General features: G+C 39.3%; 1 protein-coding gene across 1 annotated transcript; it reads right to left on the reverse strand.

Moving 5' to 3' along the window:
- On the reverse strand, nucleotides 1–11352 carry LOC133854039 (RGG repeats nuclear RNA binding protein A-like). The gene is made up of 7 exons (XM_062290065.1): nucleotides 10950–11352; nucleotides 3314–3626; nucleotides 3134–3199; nucleotides 2877–3006; nucleotides 1531–1689; nucleotides 1385–1438; nucleotides 1–620 (listed from the first exon to the last, which is right to left on the reverse strand). The coding sequence occupies exons 1-7, from the start codon at nucleotides 11131–11133 to the stop codon at nucleotides 435–437; spliced, it is 1092 nt and encodes a 363-aa protein (XP_062146049.1). The 5' UTR covers nucleotides 11134–11352; the 3' UTR covers nucleotides 1–434.
- Nucleotides 11353–23020: the final 11668 nt, after the last annotated feature.

Here is a 23020-nt window from a genome sequence, read left to right on the forward strand (position 1 = left end):
TTATCCAAATATAAATCGCATATCCATGATTCCATTCCCAACACCGGCGAACCCAAGTCTGGTTAAATTTAAATCGCATATCAATTTAGCGATGTTAAATTGAGAAAGGAAAAAGAGAGAGCATTTAGCACCAATAAGAGGATCTCCTGATAGAGACTGTTCGTCTCAGAAGCTATCCAACACTAAAGCTCCTCCATTCCTTAAAAGCTACAAGTAACCAGATACACGAATCAAGATAACCAAAAATAACTATGTTTCTCCACCAACTCAAATCAAAACTGATGCACGAGTTCTCAGTCTAAGACATAATATCTAAAATATACACTCTTAAAACATAACATTAAAGATGGTTTAAAAGTATTTTAAAAGCATGCCTGTGGATAACCTGCCACTCAAACTCTAGAAATGGACACCAAAATAAGTGGAAAAAATTCTCATTTACCACCCAAGGAGGGGAACTGCTGCTGATCTTCAATGGCAGGTGCTCCGGCTCCAATATTGCTCCTGTTGCTTCCACCAAATCCACCTCTTGAACCACGGCCACGGCCCCGACCCCGACCACCAGGACTATAGTACCTCTCCCCTTCAGCAGGCTTTAGAAACTCATTTATGCTCACAGACTACAACCATTAATCAATCAATTAATAAAAAGACACTAACAAGGATTCATGAGTCGATCAACAATGGCAAACATCCCATGAATTGCTTATTCAGTTTATATCGTGGCATATTAGAGATTTAATAATCAAATTCTATTATGATAATAAGAAACATATACCAGTAATCTTGATAAGAATAAAAGAGAGAACTTTCATTAAGACATATGGTAAAAGATATCCTCTATACGTTCTAAGTTCTAACATCACAGCATGACGATTCATGCCCGCATCATTGAAACAAGCAAATATCCACTCAACTTTCTAAGAACTTGTAGGATATATTCTTTGACCAAAACAATGACCATGAATTCGTATATCAGTTGATAAATAATACCACTGTCAGTCAACATTTGAAACAGCAGATCACTGGAATTCAAATAATAAAGTCTACCATGCGGACAAGAGACACCCAATACCAATGATGCTTACAAGTCCAGCTCTACTGATGAGTCTATTCTGCTGGCCCACTACAACATCAACACTTACCAACATTAATGAACATAGGGCACTCATTCCATATCTCCAGATATTACAAAGTTCATTTGGACATCAACAGGAACAAGGAGCATGCAAGTAAACTTTTTTCTAGTTGATGGACAAAAGATACGCTACATAAATAGCATGTGCTATACGGGCCACTAAAAAACAGCAGTCACACCATGTCTGATTACTGCTTAAAATAAAAACATCATATTTAATTTCATGCATAATAAAGACAGGCAAACCTTCTTTGCTTTCTCTTCTTTGTCAGCATCTTTACGCTTATCCTTCTCAGAACCCTGGCAACAAAATACTAAATAGTCAACATACAAGTATCAGGTATATCAAATTAAATAAGGTTAGCATATTTGAAGAACTTTAAAGGTCTCACCAGTTTGATAAAGATGTCATCATTGCCCTTCTTACTTGAAAGCTGCTGCATGGACGCAAGGTCTTTGTCCAAGTCAACTTTCCTTTCCTCGGCCTTTAATGCAAGCAAAGCCTTTCTCTTCTCTTCACGTACCTTCTCATACTCTTCTAAAGTCATCTCCTATTATGAGTATCAACAAGCATATCAGGCAATTTTAGGATGATATGGTTAACTCCAGTAAGCTGTCAGATGAAAATTGCCAATTTAATCTGAGTCGCATCATAACTATTCAGACACTGCATAAACCTCTAAAATAACAGAAATTGGCAAAAAAATAAAATAGACCTCACAACATCACTTGTAAGGGGCCCAACAAAGCTTATCTTCACCCTCCCGTCTCAATATGAAAGAATACAACATATTGAAAAAAAAGGTGAAGAAATCCACCTCCCAATTGTGTGCCGCTATGACAAAACTAATATTTCACTGGTGAGAGTTACTAGAAAAATTCAAATGATTGGCCATGGAAGCAACAAAAAAATCGAACAATACTAAATATTCAAGAAAAGCTACCATAGGGTCAAACATGATCACTTCACCCAAGGACAAGAGACAGATAGGGTTATAAGAAAGTAAAATAAGGTTCCTTATGAGTAATAATATGATAGGAATCGAAGGATTAGGAAGCCATTCCCAAGCACCAGAACTAAGAGATGAAGGATAAAGCTTAAGTGGAGTAGATAAGGGTTATCCTAATCATGCTAAGCATTGAGTTGTTGATGAAGTCATCAAGTTAGTTGTTTAAGTGTTTGAGTTCGAATAAGCCACTTGAGTGGCAATGTTGTTATCTTGCATTCGGTTCTATAAGTAGAGTATTGAAGTTAGGAGAGTTCAGTGAAGAGTTTTTATCAAACAATTGTCTTGTGGTTGTTGTCTCCCAACCTAAGTGGAGCAAATTTGGTGTCAAATAACACTTTTATCACTTTGGGTTCCAAAATGCAAAAATCTATTTTGAACAAAAGCAAAAAGTGTACACAGATTAGTGGAGTTGTAATGCTCTCATTCACATGATTGTTTTTAGATGGAAGGACTGGACATGTTTATCATTGGGCTTTTCTAGGAAACTCTACCATCATATTGTCCAATTAGAGAAGTGCACACATCAACATTTGGAGCTTGGGCTCATCCCTATTTTTCTTACCAGTCATCAACATACCAACATTTTTCTTTTTTATTTTAAGCAAGAAGGTCAATCAGAACCACCATTCTTCGACTTTTTTTTTTTTTTTAAGCCAATTGCAGAAACTGTAAATGCCAAAGAACATGTAATCCGCAAATCAGAAATCCTGAACAATAAGATGATTTACCTTATCCTCAGCCTCCTTCTCTTCTGACTCATTAACAGGATTCTCTTTGTTATCATGACCAGCATTTTCCTCTCCCAATTGCTTCTCAACAACATTCTTATCGCTTTCGGTTACAGGCTCCACGGTGTCCCTTAATTTGGAGGGGAAGAAAGAGCAGATATAGATATAAATAGATGTCACATAACATTGAAGGATAATGAGCATATTATCGGTCGAGTTTTGCCAGGACTGGCTAAAGTGGTAACAAAGATACTTACAGAGCAATTTCATCATCTGGAGTTCCCCAGTTACCACGACCAGCTCCTTCACGTTTAGTCTCATTACTGGTTGTTCAAGATGGAATTAATCACTCAAATGATGAACAGTATAAATGCAAGCACAGATTATGTTTTCTATTGAATTACTGAAAACAAAAAATTTCAATTAAAAAAACTAACCCACGTCCAGTCCCACTGCGGCGTTCATATATCCTACGTGGACGTTCTCCTTCAGCATCCTCTCCGTTGCTAAAACCGCCACGAGGACCACCACGGAAGGAACCGCGTGACCCACCAGAGCCACGCCTCTCAAAGGTCTTCCCCGCATCTCCCTCTTCAGTTGGTCTGTACCCACCAGAGAATCCATTGTTGTTGCCAAAGTTATTCTCCTTGTTAACTGAATCCCGAGTAAATCCACTGCCTTGTCCACGTGAATACCCACGTCCACTACCACGGCCCCCTCCACGCCCCACTTCACTCTTTGCCTCCCTCACTACTCACAAAAAATATGTTTTTTTGATAGGTTACTCACAAAAAATATGTATGTTAACAAAATAGAGACATGCATAATTACACACATTCTGAGACAATATAGAGGTTGCCGCTAATACCAGGTCCCCTAATAACTTAGATTTTATGAACGAATAAACCTCAATAAAGCATGCATAAAAAAGATACCAGTAGATCAGACAACAGTGCTCTGGATGGATATCTAACATTACTCTTTTAGTTTCCACTCATTTTGGAAATAAAAAAATGAACGAGACACTAAAAATTAGATTAGAACATTGCTAATAAACAAAATTCTATAAATAAAACCAGTACCAAGGAGGGAAGAACAATTGATTACATTACAAACAAAGAAAATAAAAGTTTCAACTACGAAATGGTTAGTTTTTGGCCGTTGATATGAAATAAGATTTGGAGCAGTTGGAAAGAGAACTAGTGAAGAAATTTTTAGTTAAAAAGGAAACTCACACCCCACGGGACTTGAACAAATGACCTCACCTACTAACCCCTCTTTATGTAGAGGGGCAACTGAGCCAAAAGGCTACTTATGATCTTAAGGCCATCATATTCAAAAAAGAAAAAGAAAAAAATCTAACAATTGAAACTCTGCTCAGACATAAAAGATTTAGCTGAGTTGATATCTTTTGTTTTCCACAAGAAAACAGGAAACAGAAAGAAATGAACTGTTTGATTTAAGGAAAACAAAAGGGAATATGCATAAATTTAAATTTCTATCCTATATTAATTTGTTGCAGTAGAAAACCAGAGGCATAAGATTTTCCTCTTTTCTTAACAATTATTTTCACTTCCCAACCAATCAAATATTAAAAATAGATTATATTTTCATGGCAAGTGAAGTGTATGGCAGTTAAATAAACCAAAGCATTATTAGACAAAACAAAAACAATGCCAAATAAAGCTATTATTAGCAAACCGAGAAAGGAGTGGATGACAAGAAATCAAACAGAAAGCAAAGGCCCTTTATACTTACGATAAGCAAATCAATATATAAAAGGTGGGCACAACCCAAACACATAGGAAATATACAAGAGTAACACCCAACGAGGGAGGAGGAGAAGAGCACAAAGCATCATCCTCTCACAGTCTACAAAACTTTGAGCATTGTGTTCCTTCCAAATACACCACATTAAATAAATAGGAACCATCCTCCAAATTTCTAAAACGTAGATGTTTACATCTGACCTCTCCACAAGCCATCAACTCCACCACCCGTTGGGGATTGACCCATTCTACCCCTAATAGAATGAAAACCAAATCCCACAAATCTCTAGCCATCACATAATGAATTAGAAGATGATCAATAGATTACCTGCAATTCTTACACATACAACATCAATCTGTCACTATGATGTGAATCTTTCTCAAAATATCAATCGTTTGGATCTTCACTAAAGCTGCCATCTAAACAAAAAAACACTACCCTTTTTTTGATAAGAACCCTTGAAGGTGCCTTATTCCTCCAAATACTCTTCCAAGAAGATGGGGATCCAAAGGGGGATTAAGTGCATGATAGAAGGATTTGACCTTGAAGGACCACCTTTCAGAGGGGAACAGGGAACAAACAAATCTTTTTTTTTGATAAGTAAGAATTCATTAAAAAGCGCAGAAGGGCGCAACCCTAGTACACAAGAAGTATACAAAAGTGCCCCTAAACAGAGGAAAGGAAAGAACAAGAAAGTAAAAAGTCAGCAAACAACAAACTACCCGGGCTATGCGCCGACACCCAAAGATATAACAAATTAAGCACCTTTCTACAAATAACCCCAACTGAAAACTCCACATCCTCAAAAAGCCTAGAATTTATCTCACGTCACAAGCCAATAAGACAAACAAATCTTAACCTCATCTCCTTCTCTCAACTTGAGAGAGTACAAAAGATTAAGGAACAAAGAAATCAACTCCACCCCTCAAACTGCAACATATCTCTCACTGAAGCCTCCTTACAATGGACATTACTTAACGTTGGGAAATCCACCTTTCCCGACAAAGGCATTCGCCGACCAAGAATCATCCGAGCAACCCAAGGGTCAGACATTTCTTGGACCGACAAGAAGCAATAATTATGAGACTGACCAAAGGACGCGATTAGGTGATTGGACACCAGGAAATCCGGGATTCACTGAGAGCCCATACTTCACCAACGATAAGTCAATCTGTCAGTCACTATTTGAAGTGTATCCGAACACTGCTCAAGCCAGAAGAGATCATGCCCCTTAAAAGTCGGAGCGGCTTTACCTAGCCATAATTATGACAGTCTATAAATAGCAAGATCCAGGTAGTAAGTTTTTTTTGGACTCTCTCTCTCTGTGATACATCTATCTAATTTGGGCATCAGAGGAGGACCCGCTGGGAAACCCACAGCGTGTTCTTGTCATCTTTGTAGGTTATTGAAGGCATTCTCTGAGGACGGTGTCTCCACGTTACCGGTCAAAAACTGCATCAACAGTTTGGCGCCGTCTGTGGGAACGTTTGTCGTTCTTGCGAAATATATCTATACATCCGACATGGTGACTACAAGATCAGAGCATTGAGAGGCCCGTGGGGGAATCGGGTCAGGAAGCACCAAGAAAGAGAAACCTCCTCCAAATCTTCCCCCACATTGGAAATCCTCAATGAGAGGATAGCCCGAATGGAAAAAGAAATGCAGGAGTTTGAGGAAAAGAATTCAGCGCAGCAGTGACGCAGCGCAAAAGAATCGCACTCAGCAACTTTGCAACCCAATGAAAACAAAGAGCAGGATGATGAAGCACAAGCCGGAGATCAAGGAGGTTGGGAGGAAAAGTAGAAGAGTTGTGATACTGTGGGTCAAAGGCCTCCAAAGCGCAAAGCATCAAAAAGGGTGGATAAGAAACTCAAGGAAATCATTGAGAGGCTGGAGCAGAGGTGCGACTTATTGTCGGTAGCAGTGCAGCACCAGCCTAACGGAAGTACGTCGAAAGTCGGGGACCTGTTCCAGAAATCGATTTCCCCATTCGCTGACGGGGTGGCCTCATTCCGTCTCCCTGAAAAGTTTAAAGTCCCTGATATCAAAACTTACACCGGGTAGGAAGACCAGGTTGAGCACCTGGATAATTATCGCGCTCACCTTGAGTTGCAAGGAACGCCAGATGAGGTGGCATGCCAGGCTTTCCTGTTAACTCTGTCGGGGAATGCCCGAGACTGGTATAGGAGGCTTCCCCCGAAGTCTATCCGAAATTTTGATGAATTCGGAAAGATGTTTCTAACACAGTTTATGGCTGGAATCGTGAGGAGGAAGCCGGCTGGGACTCTGATGTCAATACAACAAGGGCGAGATGTATCGCTTAAAGAGTTCCTCCAACGGTTCAATTAGGCGAGGCTTACCACAGAAAGTCCCACTGAAGAGTTCGTTCATTCAGCCCTCTACCAGGGGATCAGGAAAGACGAGCCACTAATGGCCGACCTAGCCCGAAAACCGACACGTTACCTCCACGAATTCATGGAAAGGGCCGATGAGTTTATCAATCAGAAAGAAACACTTCGAGCTTTACTTGGGAAAAGGGCCGCATAGGCTTCTAATTCGGGGGAAAAGTCAAAGAAAAAGGAGTTAAGAGGCAAAACGCAGCAGAACCTGGGATCAATAAGAAATTCCATGAATATAATTGGACTCCCCTCAATGCACCTATCAAGGAAGTCCTAGCAGTGATTAAAATGGATCCTATGTATGAGAAGCCGCCGGAAATAGTCGGGACCCCCCATCCTAGGATGGCTCATCGCTATTGCGCTTTCCACGAGTCGAAGGGACATAGCATAGAAACTTGGAATTGGCCATTAGAGACGAATTAAGGCCTAGCGAATAGACCATGTTATCAATAGAAGGGGCCTTCTCGGCCACCTTGGGCTTTGAACCATTGTCTACATCCCTTATTGGGCCAACAATACCTGTTAGACCAAGACGACCCATGCCCTATTCTAGTCTCCCCACACTACGTTCAATTTCGCCTTTTAGACTATGCATAAGATTTTTGAGGGAACAAATATTCCAAATTGCATTGAAACAACACCCACCTTCCTTTGTACAAATCCTAGACATGCCCACGCCACTAACATCCCAACCATTCAGATTGTTTGCCATCGAAATATCAAAATTGCCACTCAATGGTGGAGTAGATGTCGTTAGCAGTCCCAACCCAACAAGTGCTTCCACAAACGACTTACCTTCGACCGCCTCAATCGAAACTTTCAACGTAGACTACGATGACTTACCTACCAAACTAGTCGAAATACTAGGAGGCTTTTGTAAGGCAGTACTCTACGCCCTTTGCCAGAAAACAATTGGAAATGAACAAATATCTTGCAAAGTTCGCAGGCAAAAAATTTCAAACCTAACCAGTTCTACCTTTAGGGATAACGAAAAAACTCCTCGACCACTGCCATTGTACTCCATAAGGGCCATGAAGCAGTCGTGCTTATTGGAACTACGCTGAGTAGTGAACGCTTTGTTCTTGACCCTAGAGGATCTCACAAACTCCGCCTAAGACGGCCTCCATTGTGGCCAATAACTACGACACAATGCCTTTCCCCGAGACAACTACACGAAGAACACCCCTACTCATTTCAAAAATTCTTACAACTTATACCCCCTCTACTGAAAACTCAAAGGACTTTGCTTCCATGAAAAACCCATGATTCACAAAGAAACAATGAAAATAGACACGGCACCAAAGCCAGGAGAGCTAAAACCTAGAAGAAAAACAAGCAAACAAGACTCCATGGGCCACCACTAGTAGATAAAAGGGAGAGAGTGAGTAGACTATTATCACTTTGCTTCCAAAATTAAAATTTAAAAATCATAAGTTAAGCAACTTTTTTTATAGGTAATAAATTTTATTAAAAAAAACATAATATGCCCCTACATACATAAGAAGTATACACATGAACGATCAAAACTACCCACAAAAAGAAACCCAAATAAACCCTCAACCCTAAGACCCTCAAACCCAAAACCCACATGGAGCATACACACTATGCGATGTGAGCCTTGCCTTTCCCTTGCCAAGAAGATACGCTTACATCGCCGTAGTTAATAGAGCTATTTAGATTCACTTCCCTCTTACCTTTGTTCTTTGGACGCGCAAGCTTTACAATCCGAAGAAGGTCCTCTTCAATGGCATCTTGAAACTCCAAGGAGGGATCCTCGACTTCCTCACCATTCAACACCCCATCCTTGTCATTGACGGGAATGCCTGAGGACCTACAACCCAAATAGGAGGAAGAAACGAACGTCACTACAGGCAAGTGAGGACCATCCACAAAACCCTCAAGATCACTGACTTGGGCTGAAGAAACCTCCGACAGCTGCTGGGGTGAGGGACTACTAGAGGAGAACATCCCTGAGACCTAGAGGGCCTTGGCATCAGAAAAGCTTGTTGTAGTAATCCCACATCAACACTCGTTGTGGTCTAGGTCTTTTTAATAGACTGTGACCTATGAATCTTGTCCAGCAGAGGAACCAGGCCATCATCATCAAGACTTGTTGGAGGGGACTGAAGAACCGTCAAAATTTGGGGCTTCTCCGTAGACTGCATCCTATGCACCACATCCAACGGAGGGACGACATCCATCTGAGAATCCTTCTTGTCACCCAAGGAAACCCCCTGAATGAAAAGCAGCAAAAGCAACAGACGCAATCACGAAACTTATCGTAGCTAGAGAAAACCTCTTTGACTTAACTATATCTTGCGCAAGCAACACGACGGAATTGGGCTAAGGTGCCAAAAAATCAGGACCAGTGCTCACCAAGTCGAGCCCATCTCGATGAACCTTTGAAAAAACCTCAGATCCAACCTTTGGCAACCCCATCACCAAGTCTGCCACCGGAGAAAAAATGCAACCACCCCCCTAACTTGATGAAAAAGTATTGCTCACCGACTCAGACCCAAAACCTCCCTCCATCAAGACCTCAAGCGATGAAATCTCATCAGCAGTTTCGCGGGCTCCTTCCTGACACGAAGGACCACGCCCAGGACCTTTGAGGGAGATAAGAGGTATACAAAATTCATGATTTTGCACCAAATACTAGCATAAGATAAAGAGCTAGTCAACATTTGTAACAAAATACAGATCCATGCAGTAACTATATACAGATTACAGAATTAGATACACAAACATTGAACTAAAACTATAAAGCAGGCAAAACAAAGAATAAAATAAAAAGAAACCAACAAGATTTTATTTTCCCTAAATTTATCAACAAGCAAACAAAGAATAATAGATTTTTTGGAAGCTCTAGTGAATCACAGAAAAATTAATGCAAAAGAGAATCAATTTGACGAATATTTCATAAATTGGGAACCCTCCAATCAAAGTGAAAACAAACCCATTTGGCCCCCGTGGAGTGAGCAATCATTTTGGCAAAACATCCTACTGAAAACTTCATTTTCCTTTCTTCCAGAAATTTAACAAGTGAACATTGGGGGGTCGGACGAAACATCATACCAACTAAGCTCCTAAAACATAATAGTGAAGCAATTTCTTAGAATTGAGATATAGAACTAACCAATCCTTAACTTGAAACGTCCTAAGATACGAAGTTAAAAGGTTTAAATGGTTCCAATGCCAGCCTTCAAAAATACACACAGGCCTGCGCGCACACATAAAAACAACAAAACGACAAAAACTGAACTCAAAACCAGAATAGAAGGCTTCATACAGTTGAGCCTTTTCCCAGTTTTTGCTAATATGGGTTTCATTGTGTTATAATTCATTAAGCTTGTCTACAAAGTGCACCTTTGAAGATTGACTTGTACGCTTATTAAAATCTCAAACATTGGGTGCAATTGCGCTCTCAGCTCTCAGCTTGCTTTACACGCTTCATATAGTATAATCCTCTCTTGGGTTTCTTCGAAAATCAAGTTTTGAATTCAGTTAAAAAGAGCAGGCAAGAAGATCACAGGTCAGACAGTCATTACACAAATACAAACTATACTCGGTACCAACTTCAACAACGCTGCAGAATCATAGAAGACCCCAATTATAAATATAACAACCAGCTGCACGTGAAATGTCATGTTTCCAAACCTTAACAAAAATGCATAACAAAAACCCACTTCAGGTAGCAATATAAACATCACACAAAAAATATATAAACATAAACAAATAAAACCACACGTATGCACGCAATGAAATGACTTAAGTATAGAGGACAACAAACTAAAACCACTGAATACATTACAATAACAAATGGAAATCGAATATGAATCGTTAAAAACCAAAAACAAAAAACAAAAATGAAAAATAAACGATAACAATGGAAATCGAAGCCCACCAGCTTGATCCGGAGGGAGAGGCTTGGAGGGAAGCTTCGCTGGCTTAGCCGGCTGAGCAGCGGGTTGAGTCGGAGCTTGGGATTCCTTCGGCGACGCCAGCTTCTGTTGCTGAGCGGCAATGAGCTGACTCGGGTCGTCGTTGTCGTCGTCACCCAAGAGATCGAAAGGGTTCATGGATGCCATTTCTTTCTGCTCCGAATCGAAAGAACCCTAGCTTTACGAACCGTACACAGCAACAAGAAACCCTAGTGCTTATTCAGCTCCATGAAACCGATCTTCGGCACAAATGGTATGTCTGGAACGAGAGAAAATGGAAATGAAATGGTGGGAAAGTGGGCGACAAGTATGGTGGGAGCTCTGGAAAACCCTAAAAGCCAATGCGGCAGAGAAATAAGAGAGCGGCTGTACCTAATCTTAAAACCCTAGTCGGATATAATTTCCTACGGGTGAGTTCATGTTAAGACGTGCGCACTAAACTCCAGTCTACAACTGTTTGGCAATCACTGGGGCATATTTAGGTAACCCACTTTTTTTTTTTTTTTTTAATTATATTTTATTATTTTTGAAAAACACGTTTGACTGAATTTTTTAAATTCAAATTCTACTTAAATTCTATTAAACTTTTCTTAAATTTTTTTTTCTCCAATTCTCTAAACCATCTAAACATAATTTTATAAAAACAAATTTTCTTAGTATTTGCAATTTTGAATATAGTAAAGAATAGCGAGTTCGTGGTAGGTGCAGAAGAAGATGCAATACAAAATATAATACAAAATAATCGCACACCCAAACAGGTCCTTATATTTCTAAAAGTTATCAATCGGCCTTCAACAGTGTTTTTTTGGGGTTATTTTTCCTTTGTCCAATGTAATGACCATTATACCCCTTTTAGATTGTAAAGGGATGAAGAATTGTTTCGTTTTTTTTTTTTTTAAAATTTTTTTTTTAAATTAGTGATTATTATTAAATCTCAATCAAGTTGTACATTCATAATCTGCTGCAACAACATGTTGAATAAAAGAGGGACACTCATCTATCCATGTGTTGTTTAGCAGTTGAGAAAGAGCATACTTAGCCAATACATGTGCTACTCAATTTGCATTTTATCCTATTAAAATTGATGTAATTTTTAAAATCACCATTGAATTTGGAATGGACCATTAATAGATTTTGATTTAATGGCAAGAGAATAAACAACATAAACTTTTAGAGGATTAAAAGATCCTAGCATTACTCAATCGATTTTATTTTGTGAGAGAGGAAGGACACAAAAAAAAGGGGGAGATAGAGAGAAGCGATTTTTTATTTTATTTCCATCCTCTCCGATCGCTATAGAGAGAGAGAGAGAGAGAGAGAGAGAGAGTAAAGAAGTAAAAAAAAATTCTACCTACTCAATCTTGTTTTTTGAGAGATAGAAAGGGGGAGTAGAGAGGAGGGTGGAGAGATGCATAGTGAGAAAGCTAGATTTTCGCCCAAAAATTTGGCGTCCCTTCGTATCAAACCCATTTCTTGGTGTTCAAATCCCTCTCTACAACTTCTCATTCTCCATTCGACCTTTCTCTCCTCCTTTGTAATTACCCTCGATAAGTCCTGTTAAGACAGTTTTCGGTCTTGTGACGTGTCAGTTTTTGATTGATAGTAGCTCGAATACAAGAACTTACAAAACAGTAAAGGACTGCCAGGGGGTGTCCATAAGGTTTAAATTTTTTAACACGATCAGCGAATTCGACACGAACACGATACAAAAATATAGGGTTAGGGTTTAGACTAAATGAGTTGGTGTGTTGGCGAGTTGACACGTTTACCGACACGATTATAAACGGGTTGACTAGCCAACCCGTTTAGTTTTCGGGTCACTTGTCAATCTGTCAACTCATAGGTTGACTCGCCAACTCGTTTATTTATTAGAAAAAAAAATGCTCTTAAAAAAAAGTAAATATCTTAAAACAAAAGCCATGATTCCCCGGCATCTAGGAAAAGAAAAAATGAAAAAATCTTTAAAAACAATTTATTATTATTATTATTTTATTATTATTTTTTTTTTAAAAAAAAAGAGACGGGTTGGGTCAACATGACCCGTTAACTTAATCGTCCCGTGTTCATGTTGCTGGTTTCAACCCGATTAATAATCGTGTCGGGTTCAGGTTGGCCTAATTAGGTTGGTGGGTCAAACAGGTTGACCTAAACCCAGCACGACAACCTGAATTGCCAACCATAGTTGGCCGGCGATACCTCTTCCGATACTTAAGTCAATAAATAATCGCTAGGAAGTGTAAAGTGAAATTGGTCTACATAAATATCTGCTTAGCAATCTATTTGTTGGTTTGTAATTAGCTGCATTTTGTTGGACAAAATCACTTTCATGTAATGATGCTTTTTAGCAGGGGTTCAGTTATTTTCAGAGTCTTCATTTCAGTGCTTTGTTTCTAGAAGATTTTGCACAGATTCCAAGTCAGAGAAATCGGATCCCTTGCATCCATCCGGATGATGTGATATTCCGTCGGGACCCTCAACTATCCAAGCATTATCCGTCCAGATGACGAGAACTTTTCGTCCGGACCTTCCTCTATGTCGAGAACCTTCGAACTGTTTCTGGTTGCATTCGTCCGGATGTCTCAGCAACACGGCCTAACGCCTTTAAGAGTTCGACAAGGAAAAGGACTTCGTTACAAAACACAGATATGGGAAGACAGCTGCAACCATCCGGACAATGTATGTTCTCGTCGGGATGCTATCCTTAATAAGGCAAGTCGTGCATACGAAGTTCAACCGTTAGGACGTCAGTCTCCAAGGTCTAGACACTCAAGCCTTAATATGGAAATTGCGTGCAGCTGAAGTGCAATCGTCCAGACGCGGTTCTATTCAGGAAAGAATTTCAAGCAAATTTGGAAAGCCGATCGCACAGTTGTCCGCTCGAACGCCTTCAGCTACCGTCCGGACACCGCCTAGGAAATTCAAGTCAGACGCGAATTTGGATTCTTGTAGCCTATAAATAGAGGCCCCTAGGTATGTTGTTTGTAAGAATTCAATAGTGAATTCCGTAGTGCTTAAAGAGTTTATTTTTAGAGTTATTGTGCTAATCCGCTCACTCTCAAGCTGTTGCCAAGTGTTGTTGCTGTGCTGAACTGAAGTCTATCTTAGGGGTTGGCCCTAAGATAAATGATTCCATTGAAGACCCATTCAAGTAGGTGACTTGGTTGGGAGACATTCATATTAGGTTACACGTCAGAGTACTAGATACAATTGCTGCATCGGATATGTGAGTATTACTGTCTATGTACTACCTTTGTCTTCTGAATAGTGGATATCCTGGGTTTGGCTGCCCCGGAGTGGTTTTTGTCTTAATTGAGTTTCCACTTCATCAACAAAATATCTGTCTCTTTATTTTTCGCATTGTGATATTTTGTTGCACACTATTGCACACACGATAAATTAGAAGTCCTATAATTTTCAATTGGTATCAGAGTTAGTACACTCTGTTTAAAGGATTTAATTCCTGAGTGTGATCCTTATCTTCTTGTGACTTTTATTTTTTTGTTAATACCTTATTATCATGAATTTTTCTCAGTTATCTGAAGAGAATTCTGATATTGAGCTCTCTAAGATTTTTGATAAATTGTGTAAAACTTCTAAAAACTCCAATAAAGAGCTCAAAAAGATGAAGCAAGAAAAAGAGTCTTTGATTGTTCAATTGTCTGAATCACATGTTTTGATTGACTCTTTGAAGTTTGAGAATACTATGCTATTTGACATTATTGATACACTTGAGAATAAATTAAAAGAATCTGAAAATTTCTTGAAAAAATTCTTTAGTGATAATTTAAAGAGCATGTTTTGTATTCATTCAGATATATCTAACAAGCCTGATTTAATTGTTGATGATTTGAGTGCTACTACTTCACATGCTTCTGATTCTGAATTGGATTCTATTGTTATTAAGCCTGTGATAGTGGACATTGCCTGTTTGGATATTTCTGAAAATTCTTGCTAAAATAATTTTGTGAAGCTAAAATCCAAAGATATAGGTACACAAGCTTATGGTAAGTTTGTCCATACTTGTCATAATTGTGGGAAGATTGGTCATATTAGACCAAACTGTTATTTGTTGAAATCCCACGGGCCTTGGATTAAGCAGGATGCTCCGAAGAAAGGTAAAGTTGAAAATTCTTCCTCATCTAAATATGTCTCTCCGCATAGGAGACATATAAAAGGTAAAGGCAATATTATTTGTGAGAATGCTAACCTTAAAACTGCAGAGACTATCAAAAAGCATTCCAACAAAAGAAGCCTACCCACTTGTCATCACTGCGGCATCACCGGTCACATCCGACCCAAATGTATACAGCTATAGGCTCAGAAGTCGAAGGTTCAAAGGGAACTGCCAACAAGAGCTATATCAGGCACTCTACCTCCGACGACACTTCAGGCTCCACAACATCAACAACGACAGCAAAAGTTTGTTCCTGCCAATCAAAGTGGCAAATCAAAGAAGAACAAATCAAGGCGCTACAAGAGAAAGCTGCAGAAGCCCATTAGCAACCATGGCTATGAAGGATTGCTAAGTCTAATACAAGGTATACTAAGGAGAATGACCAACATGGACATGACCCGCAAACCACCTTCACGGGTCAAACAGGTATGAGTAAAAAATGATGAGATCATTCACCCCTTGAGAGGGAGTGAACTCACCTAGTAAAGGTGAAGTCTCACCATGCCTAGGATTTTGGTTCCTAAATCCTAGTGCAAGTCAAATATGTTTGCATTGCATTGTTTATCGTGTCTTATCTTATTCATGCCTTGCATTCTGTTTGAGGAACCAATTATTCTATCCACATATTTTCTCTTGTTATCTTGAGAAACTTCTGTAGATATTTTTTTTTTTTGGGATGATGGTTAAAAGCATGTCAGACAGCTGTGTTAGTTTGTAATTAGCCACATTCTGTTGGATAAAATCACTTCTTTGTAATGATGCTTTTTAACATGGATTCCGCTATTCAGAGTGCTTCCAAAAGATTCTGCACAGTTTACAAGTCAGAAAATTCGGTTCCCTGCCAGCCGTCCGGACGACGTGATATATCGTCCGGACGCCCAACTGTCCAAAGCATCATCTGTCCGGATGACAAGAACTTTCCGTCCGGACCTTCCTCTGTGTCGAGAAGCTTCGAACTACTCCAGCACGCATCTGTCCGGACGTTTCAGCAGTACGTCTGGACGACACTCAGTGTTCGACCAGCTATGGGATTTCCTTCCAAAACACAGTTATGGGAAGATCGCTGCAACCATCTGAACGACGTGGATTCCCGTCCGGACGAGCTCATCCATAAGGCAAGTATCGCATTCAAAATCCAGACGTCCGGACACGTGATCATCAGATATGGAAATTGCGTGCATTAGATCAACCGTCTGGACGACCATCCCCTTGGTCCGGATGCGCGAAGCCTTGGTATGGAAATTACTTAAAGCGGAAGTGCAACCGTCTGGACGACAGGGCACCACCGTCCGGATGTAGCTCAAATCAGGAAAGAATTTCAGCAAAATTTTTGGAAAGCCGATCGCACAGTTGTCTGTCCGGACGCCCTATGACTACCGTCCGGACGGCGCCCAAGTTTTATCAAGCCAGAAGCTTATTTGAACCTGCAGCCTATAAATAGAGGTCCCTAGGCTTGAGAACTGCAAGAATTCGGTATTGAATTCCATTAGTGCTTAGAGAGTTATATTGTGAGATTATTGAGTTGAGTTGTCTCTCTGAAGCCATTATTGTGTGTGATGTTGCTGCGCTTATCTGAAGTCTATCTTAGGGGTTGGCCCTAAGGTAAATGATTCCATTGAAGACCCCTTCAGGTAGGAGACCTGGTTGGGAGGCGTTCGTGTTAGGCTACATGTTAGAGTGCAAGATACGACCGCTGCATCAGGGGTATGTGAGTACTAATACTTTGTAACTAGTCTTATCTTCTGAATAGTGGATATCCTGGGTTTGGTTGCCCCAGAGTGGTTTTTCTCATATTGAGTTTTCCACTTCGTTAACAAAAATTCTTGTGTCTTTTAAATTCCGCATTGATATTTTGTTAACACTTTGTGCACACACACACACACTTCTTTGTGTTAAAAGTCATTTCAATTTTTCAATTGGTATAAGAGCTTGGTACACTCTGATTAAGATTAATTTCTTGAGTGTTATTTTTATCTTTGACTTCTAGCTATTAAAATGTCTCAAACTCTTAATACTATTCCTGCCTTTGACGATATAAACTATGGCTATTGGAAGGCTCGTATGCGGTTCTTTTTAAAATCTATTGACTGTTGGAGTATTGTTGAAACTGGTTGGACTAAACCAGCAGATGCAACCCTCGAGCTAGTCCCTCAGAAGACTGAATTGTTGGAGTATTGTTGAAACTGGTTGGACTAAACCAGCAGATGCAACCCTCGAGCTAGTCCCTCAGAAAACCGAACTGCTTTCTAATGATAAAGCCCTCCATGCTCTTTGTTAAGCATTTTCACCATCTGAATTTGCGAAAATTTTAAATTGTGAATCCGCTCAAGAAGCATGGCAAATCTTGGAAACAACATATGAAGGCACCAAACTTGTAAAATCTGCAAAACTTCAAATGTTGATTTCCAGATTTGAAGAAATTAAGATGTTGGAAGAAGAGACATTTGGAGAGTTTTACTCCAAAATGAGTGACCTAAGAAACTCCATGGTGAGCCTTAGGAAATCCGTCTCGGATGTAAAACTCATCCGAAAAATTCTAAGGCCTCGTTTGGTTTGCGGAATGTCTATTCCATTAGGAAAAGGAATAACTATTCCTGAGAATAGATGAAGGTGGAATGAAATAACTATTCCTATTTTTTTGTTTGGTTGTAACGGTGGAATAGAACATTGCATATGTATTCTTTTGTTTGGTACAGTGCAATACATTGGTGAATGGAATCATATTATAATCAAATTTTCTAAAACACCCTTATAATAAAAATATAATTTATATTCTTAAGGACATTTTTTTTCTTTATTTTAGAAACATAAACAATCATACTATGACCTTTTTTTTGTTTTGTTTTGTTTTGTTTTTTTTTTTAATTTCATAGAGTTCATGGCTTTTTTTTTTTTTTTTTTTCATATACAATTACGCTACAAAATGATTTGTAAGGGAAAACACACACACACACACACACACACACATATAATCATCATATCACCATCATAAAAAAATAAAAAGAAAAAAAATAGATCATTTGCAAAGCCCTTTTTATTTTATTCTTTTTTATTTGTTTTCCAGCAACAAACATCCATTCTTTACTTACAAAGTAAAATGATTTATAAGAAAAAAAAAAAAAAAAAACATAATCATCATAAAAAAATAAATCATCTGCAAAGCCCTTTTTATTTTATTATTTTTTATTTATTTTTCATCAACAAACATTCGTTCTTTGCTTACAAAGTTTTTCTCAAACCTTTGCCAGGCAATTGGAGTCCTCCCGATATTAAGAGGTACTCGTTTTGCTACGTTTAAGTGCATTCTGTAAGCTAAATCATAGGAGAAAAAAAAAATAATAATAAAAAAAAAAGACTAACCCACAACAAATTAAGTTGGGTTGTGAAACAGAGAGAGGGGGATGAGAATATAATTGCAGAGATGGAGAGAGATACTGATGATGCATTTGAGTAATGAATTTTTGAAATCATAATTAAATTCTTATTCTGTTTGCGAATTTTGAGATTTGACTTTTTAGAAAAAAAAAATTGAATAAAATATGATTTATTTATAAAAAGTTGAATAAAATATGATTTGTTTTTGAAAAAATTGAATAAAATATGATTTATTTTTGAAAAAAGTAGAATCAGAATTATATTTTATTTTCAAAATTTCATATCCAAATACACCATGAGTTGAGAAACAGAGAGAGAGGGGGATAAGAGACTTGGGTATTGAGAGGGTTGGGGTTTTTGGGCAAAAGACGAATTTTATTTATTCCCACAGGAAAGGAATAGGTATTCCACTCCTTTTTGAGTGGAATACTTATTCCTCTTCGTAAGGGAATAGCTATTCCGTGGGAATAACTATTCCTTTAAATAATATACAACCAAACAAAGGAATAGCTATTCAGTAGGAATAGTTATTCTTTTCCATGGGTCTAATCCGCAAACCAAACGAGGCCTAAGATCTTTGCCTGAGCGTTTCAGGATCAAGGTGACTACAATTAAAGAGAGTAAAGATCTGGAAGAAATGAAGATTGAAGAGTTGGTGGGATCTCTTCAAACTTACGAGCTGTCCCTACCCCCGGTCAAAAAGCTGAAGACCATTGCCCTGAAAGCTTCCAAGAAAAAGGTTGAAGCCTCATCTGAAGATGACTCTGAGGAGGAAGAAAAAGCAGTGGCTATGCTGGCCAAAAATTTCAGAAGACTAATGAGAGATGATCGATTCAAGAAGAAGTTTTCTGAAAAGATGAAGAAAGCTCCCATAAAAGTTGAATATGAGGAAGTAGAGAAGAAAGATCACAGAGGTCCAAAATGTTTTGAGTGGTCAGGATTTGGGCATATACGAGCTAATTGCGGGAACCTCAAGAAGGGCAAATGGAAGGCATACAACTCGACTCTAAGTGATGAGTCCGAGGAAGAAGAAGCTCTTGAGCAAGAGAAATTTCTAGCCTTCGTTGCACCACATGTCGAAGAGGAAGATTCTTACTTGGAGCATAGTGATGATGGGGAAGAACTCAAGGAAGCATACAAAACTCTCTATGTAGAGTTTGAAAAGCTGAGGGAAGGTTGTAAGCAGCACATTCATGATTTGAACAGTTTGCAGACTGAGAAGAGTTCATTGCTGCACAAAATACAAGAGCTAGAGGAGAAGCTACTAGAGACATAGCTCCAATTAGAAAGAATCACTGATCAAAAGCTGACTCGCATGCTATCTATCCAGAAGAGCCCAACCGACAAGACTGGTCTCGAGTATGTAGCTCCTCCCTCTAATACTCCCTCTACTTCCAGGACTGTCTTTGTTAAACCTGCAGTCCCAGAGCCTCCCCCCACTGTTGAAGATAAAGGGAAGGACAAGCTAAATGGAGATATTCCAGGCACTCAGAAGCCCCCTTCCATAAGAAAATATCCGATATGCCATCACTGTGGTCTAAGTGGGGGCATGTTCGACCCCAGTGCTCTCTACTCAAAGCCTAGAAAGCAAAAGTCAAGAAAGAAGTGCCTTGGCAAGCAAATTATGGCACAAGACCTCTGACCCAGTATCAGGCTCCATGGCATCAGGATCATTACCAAGCTCCATGGAGGCAAGCATCCAGGCATCAGACCCCTCAATATCAAGTTCCTTGGTCATATGCACCACGCCATCTGGCATCTCAGCATCAGCGGCATCAGCGGCCTCAGCAATGATTTGTACCTACCAATCACAGTGGTAAATCCAAGATCAAATCCAAGCACTCTAAAAGGTCGCATAAGGTGGAAGATGATCAATACTACAGGGAGCCACCTATTTGGATGCAAAGCATGATGGAGTGGATGGGTCAACAGATGAAGTCCTGCCAGCAACCACCCACAGGAAGGCAGGCTTGGGTCAAGAAGAAGAAAGACATTCACCCCATGAGGGGGAATGGACGCACCTAGTATGAGAAGGTGTTCATGCCTAGGATTTGGTTCCTAATCTTAAGGCATCGGATTTGATTGCTTGACTTTTACTTGCTATATTTTGTGTTTACTATGCAATCTAGGAACCAGTTTTGTTTTGCTCCCTATTTCTCTTGAGAGAATATTGCAGGTACTATTTAGGGAAGACAAAAAATGCAGGTCGAGCGACTGTTTTTCTGTATTGGAAACATTGAACTTACACAGGTTTGATCATGCCTTGCATGTTATATGATGTCATTTTCATATAGCATTTTGTTTAATAAAAAAAAATAGGGAGAAATTGCAGGAAATTTTTGCCTTTTCTTGGCATATTAGATATTGAGTTTTCACCTGATATCGCAATTCTTTATGCATTAATCTACTTTGATTAGATATGATTGAGAGTTTATGGCTATATCTGCCAAGTGTTTTCCTGTATATGCAAAAGTTGGATAGCATCTTTCCTTATGCGATGAAAATGTACACTATCCAAGACTCCCCTAAAGGTACATCTCTCATTCTCTGACTTTTTGCGTCTAGAAATTCTGGATAAGAGAAGAGGTTTTTGATAAGATGGCCAAATTGACCAAATGCTGGTTGAACCTAGAACCTAAAAATTCTGGCATTTTCTCTAAGTTGCAGCATCAAAAGAATCAAGCAGTTACTCTTATGAATTTTGCGCTATATATGTATATTTTTTACTTATGTGCTAAATTTGCAATATGCCTTGTCCTTCATGGTACAAGTAAAACAAATTGGGTGCTGCATCTTGGGGGGAGTGTATCAGATGAGGGTGGCTAGGCTCTAGTACTGAATAAGGTTTGACTTTTGACTAATCTTTCACTGATTTTCTCTCTTGTCTAGAAAATCTGGTTGCTTTTTGTCATATTAGTGAAAGTCATACCTTTTGGAAAAAGTCTTCACACACACACGCATTGTATGAGTTGAGTAATCTATCTAAATTTTCTATCTACAGGAAAATCTTTGTGCTGATTGAATTATAAACTCTCTTTTATATCTCTGCATAGTTTTGAGATGCTATCTGATTGCTTTTTCAGTTGATTATACATGCATGTTTTGAAGCTGATATTAGGAAAAATATTTTTCTGCTAATTTTTCCCTCAGTTTATGCCTTTTCAGTGTGAAGCGTCCAGACGGCCTCTCTTTGCGTCCGGACGGATCAGTGAAAGTCATACCTTTTGGGAAAAGTCTTCACACACACACGCATTGTATGAGTTGAGTAATCTATCTAAATTTTCTATCTACAGGAAAATCTTTGTGCTGATTGAATTATAAACTCTCTTTTATATCTCTGCATAGTTTTGAGATGCTATCTGATTGCTTTTTCAGTTGATTATATGTGCATGTTCTGAAGCTGATATTAGGAAAAATATTTTCTGCTAATTTTTCCTTCAGTTTATGCCTTTTTAGTGTGAAGCGTCCGGACGGCCTCTCTTTGCGTCCGGACGGGTGTGGCTCAGTCTGCCAGATGGGTATGTTACATGTCCAGACGCTCGTGGATCCAATGGCTGGACGGTAAGATTACACGTCCGGATGTACGCGGCTTGTCCGCATGTTTACGAGGCAACGCGCGTCCGAACGGGTTAATGAGCCGTCCGGACGGGGACCCCACCGGTTTTATAAACCCTGGCCGCCACATTTCTGAAGCTACCCCACAATTTCTCTTCCTCTTTTTGGCTTTTAATGAGTGACTTCTCGAGAGTTTTTGCATTTTCTCGCCCCTCTTTTGTCCTTTTGTGCATTACTCTCCACATTCCAGGTACTTTTTCTAGTTAACTTTATTCTTTTTAGTTTTTTTTAAAAGCTGTTAGAATAGTGATTATTTTGGGAATGTTAGAATATCCTTTTATGCATATTTGAGATATCTGCTGTGTTGGGATTATCTGGTTCGGTATTATTGTGGACTGTATTGTGATAATTCCTGTTTGTATTTTTTGGAAAAGACCATTTTACTACTGTTATAATGCCGGATTTTCTATGTGCACTAACAAGAATATTTCTTTTGGATTATTATTGGCAAATCTTGTTGGTTTCTTTTTCAGAATCATGTCTGTAGGCAGTCCACAGTGTAGAGTTTGACAGAGGATAGAGGGAGATAGGGCAGCCCTTAGAGCTAAGATTATGGATCGACCAGTCATTGTTGAGAGGAATGTTGTTCGGTCAGACATCATGGTGGCTCCTCTGGACAGTATCCACGACACTATCCAGACCTATCATTAGGGGTATCTACACACCTGTGCCTGTGTTGTGTACACCAGGCTGGTCAGACTATTCTATGCCAACCTCGAGGTGGTTCAGGATGATGATCGTGGGTTGGTGCTTCAGTCCACTGTAGGCGGGCATACTATCATTGTTGATCCCCAAATCGCCAGCCGGTTCATAAGAGTACATGTTCTCAAGATTCCTGGTAGCCCTTATAATGAGGTGGTAATCCCTCAT

The sequence above is a fragment of the Alnus glutinosa genome, chromosome 13, assembly GCF_958979055.1.
Source record: "Alnus glutinosa chromosome 13, dhAlnGlut1.1, whole genome shotgun sequence".
Taxonomy (NCBI): Eukaryota; Viridiplantae; Streptophyta; class Magnoliopsida; order Fagales; family Betulaceae; genus Alnus; species Alnus glutinosa.

Bases quoted from the DNA above. Each gene is read 5' to 3' on its own strand.
- LOC133854039 (XM_062290065.1), bottom strand. From the start codon at position 11,133: ATGGCATCCATGAACCCTTTCGATCTCTTGGGTGACGACGACAACGAC. The intron at 3,627-10,949 runs GTGGGCTTCGAT...TTTTGTGAGTAG, and splicing joins TCTCCCTCCGGATCAAGCTG to TGAGGGAGGCAAAGAGTGAA. The intron at 1,439-1,530 runs GTGAGACCTTTA...TTTTGTTGCCAG, and splicing joins ATGACATCTTTATCAAACTG to GGTTCTGAGAAGGATAAGCG.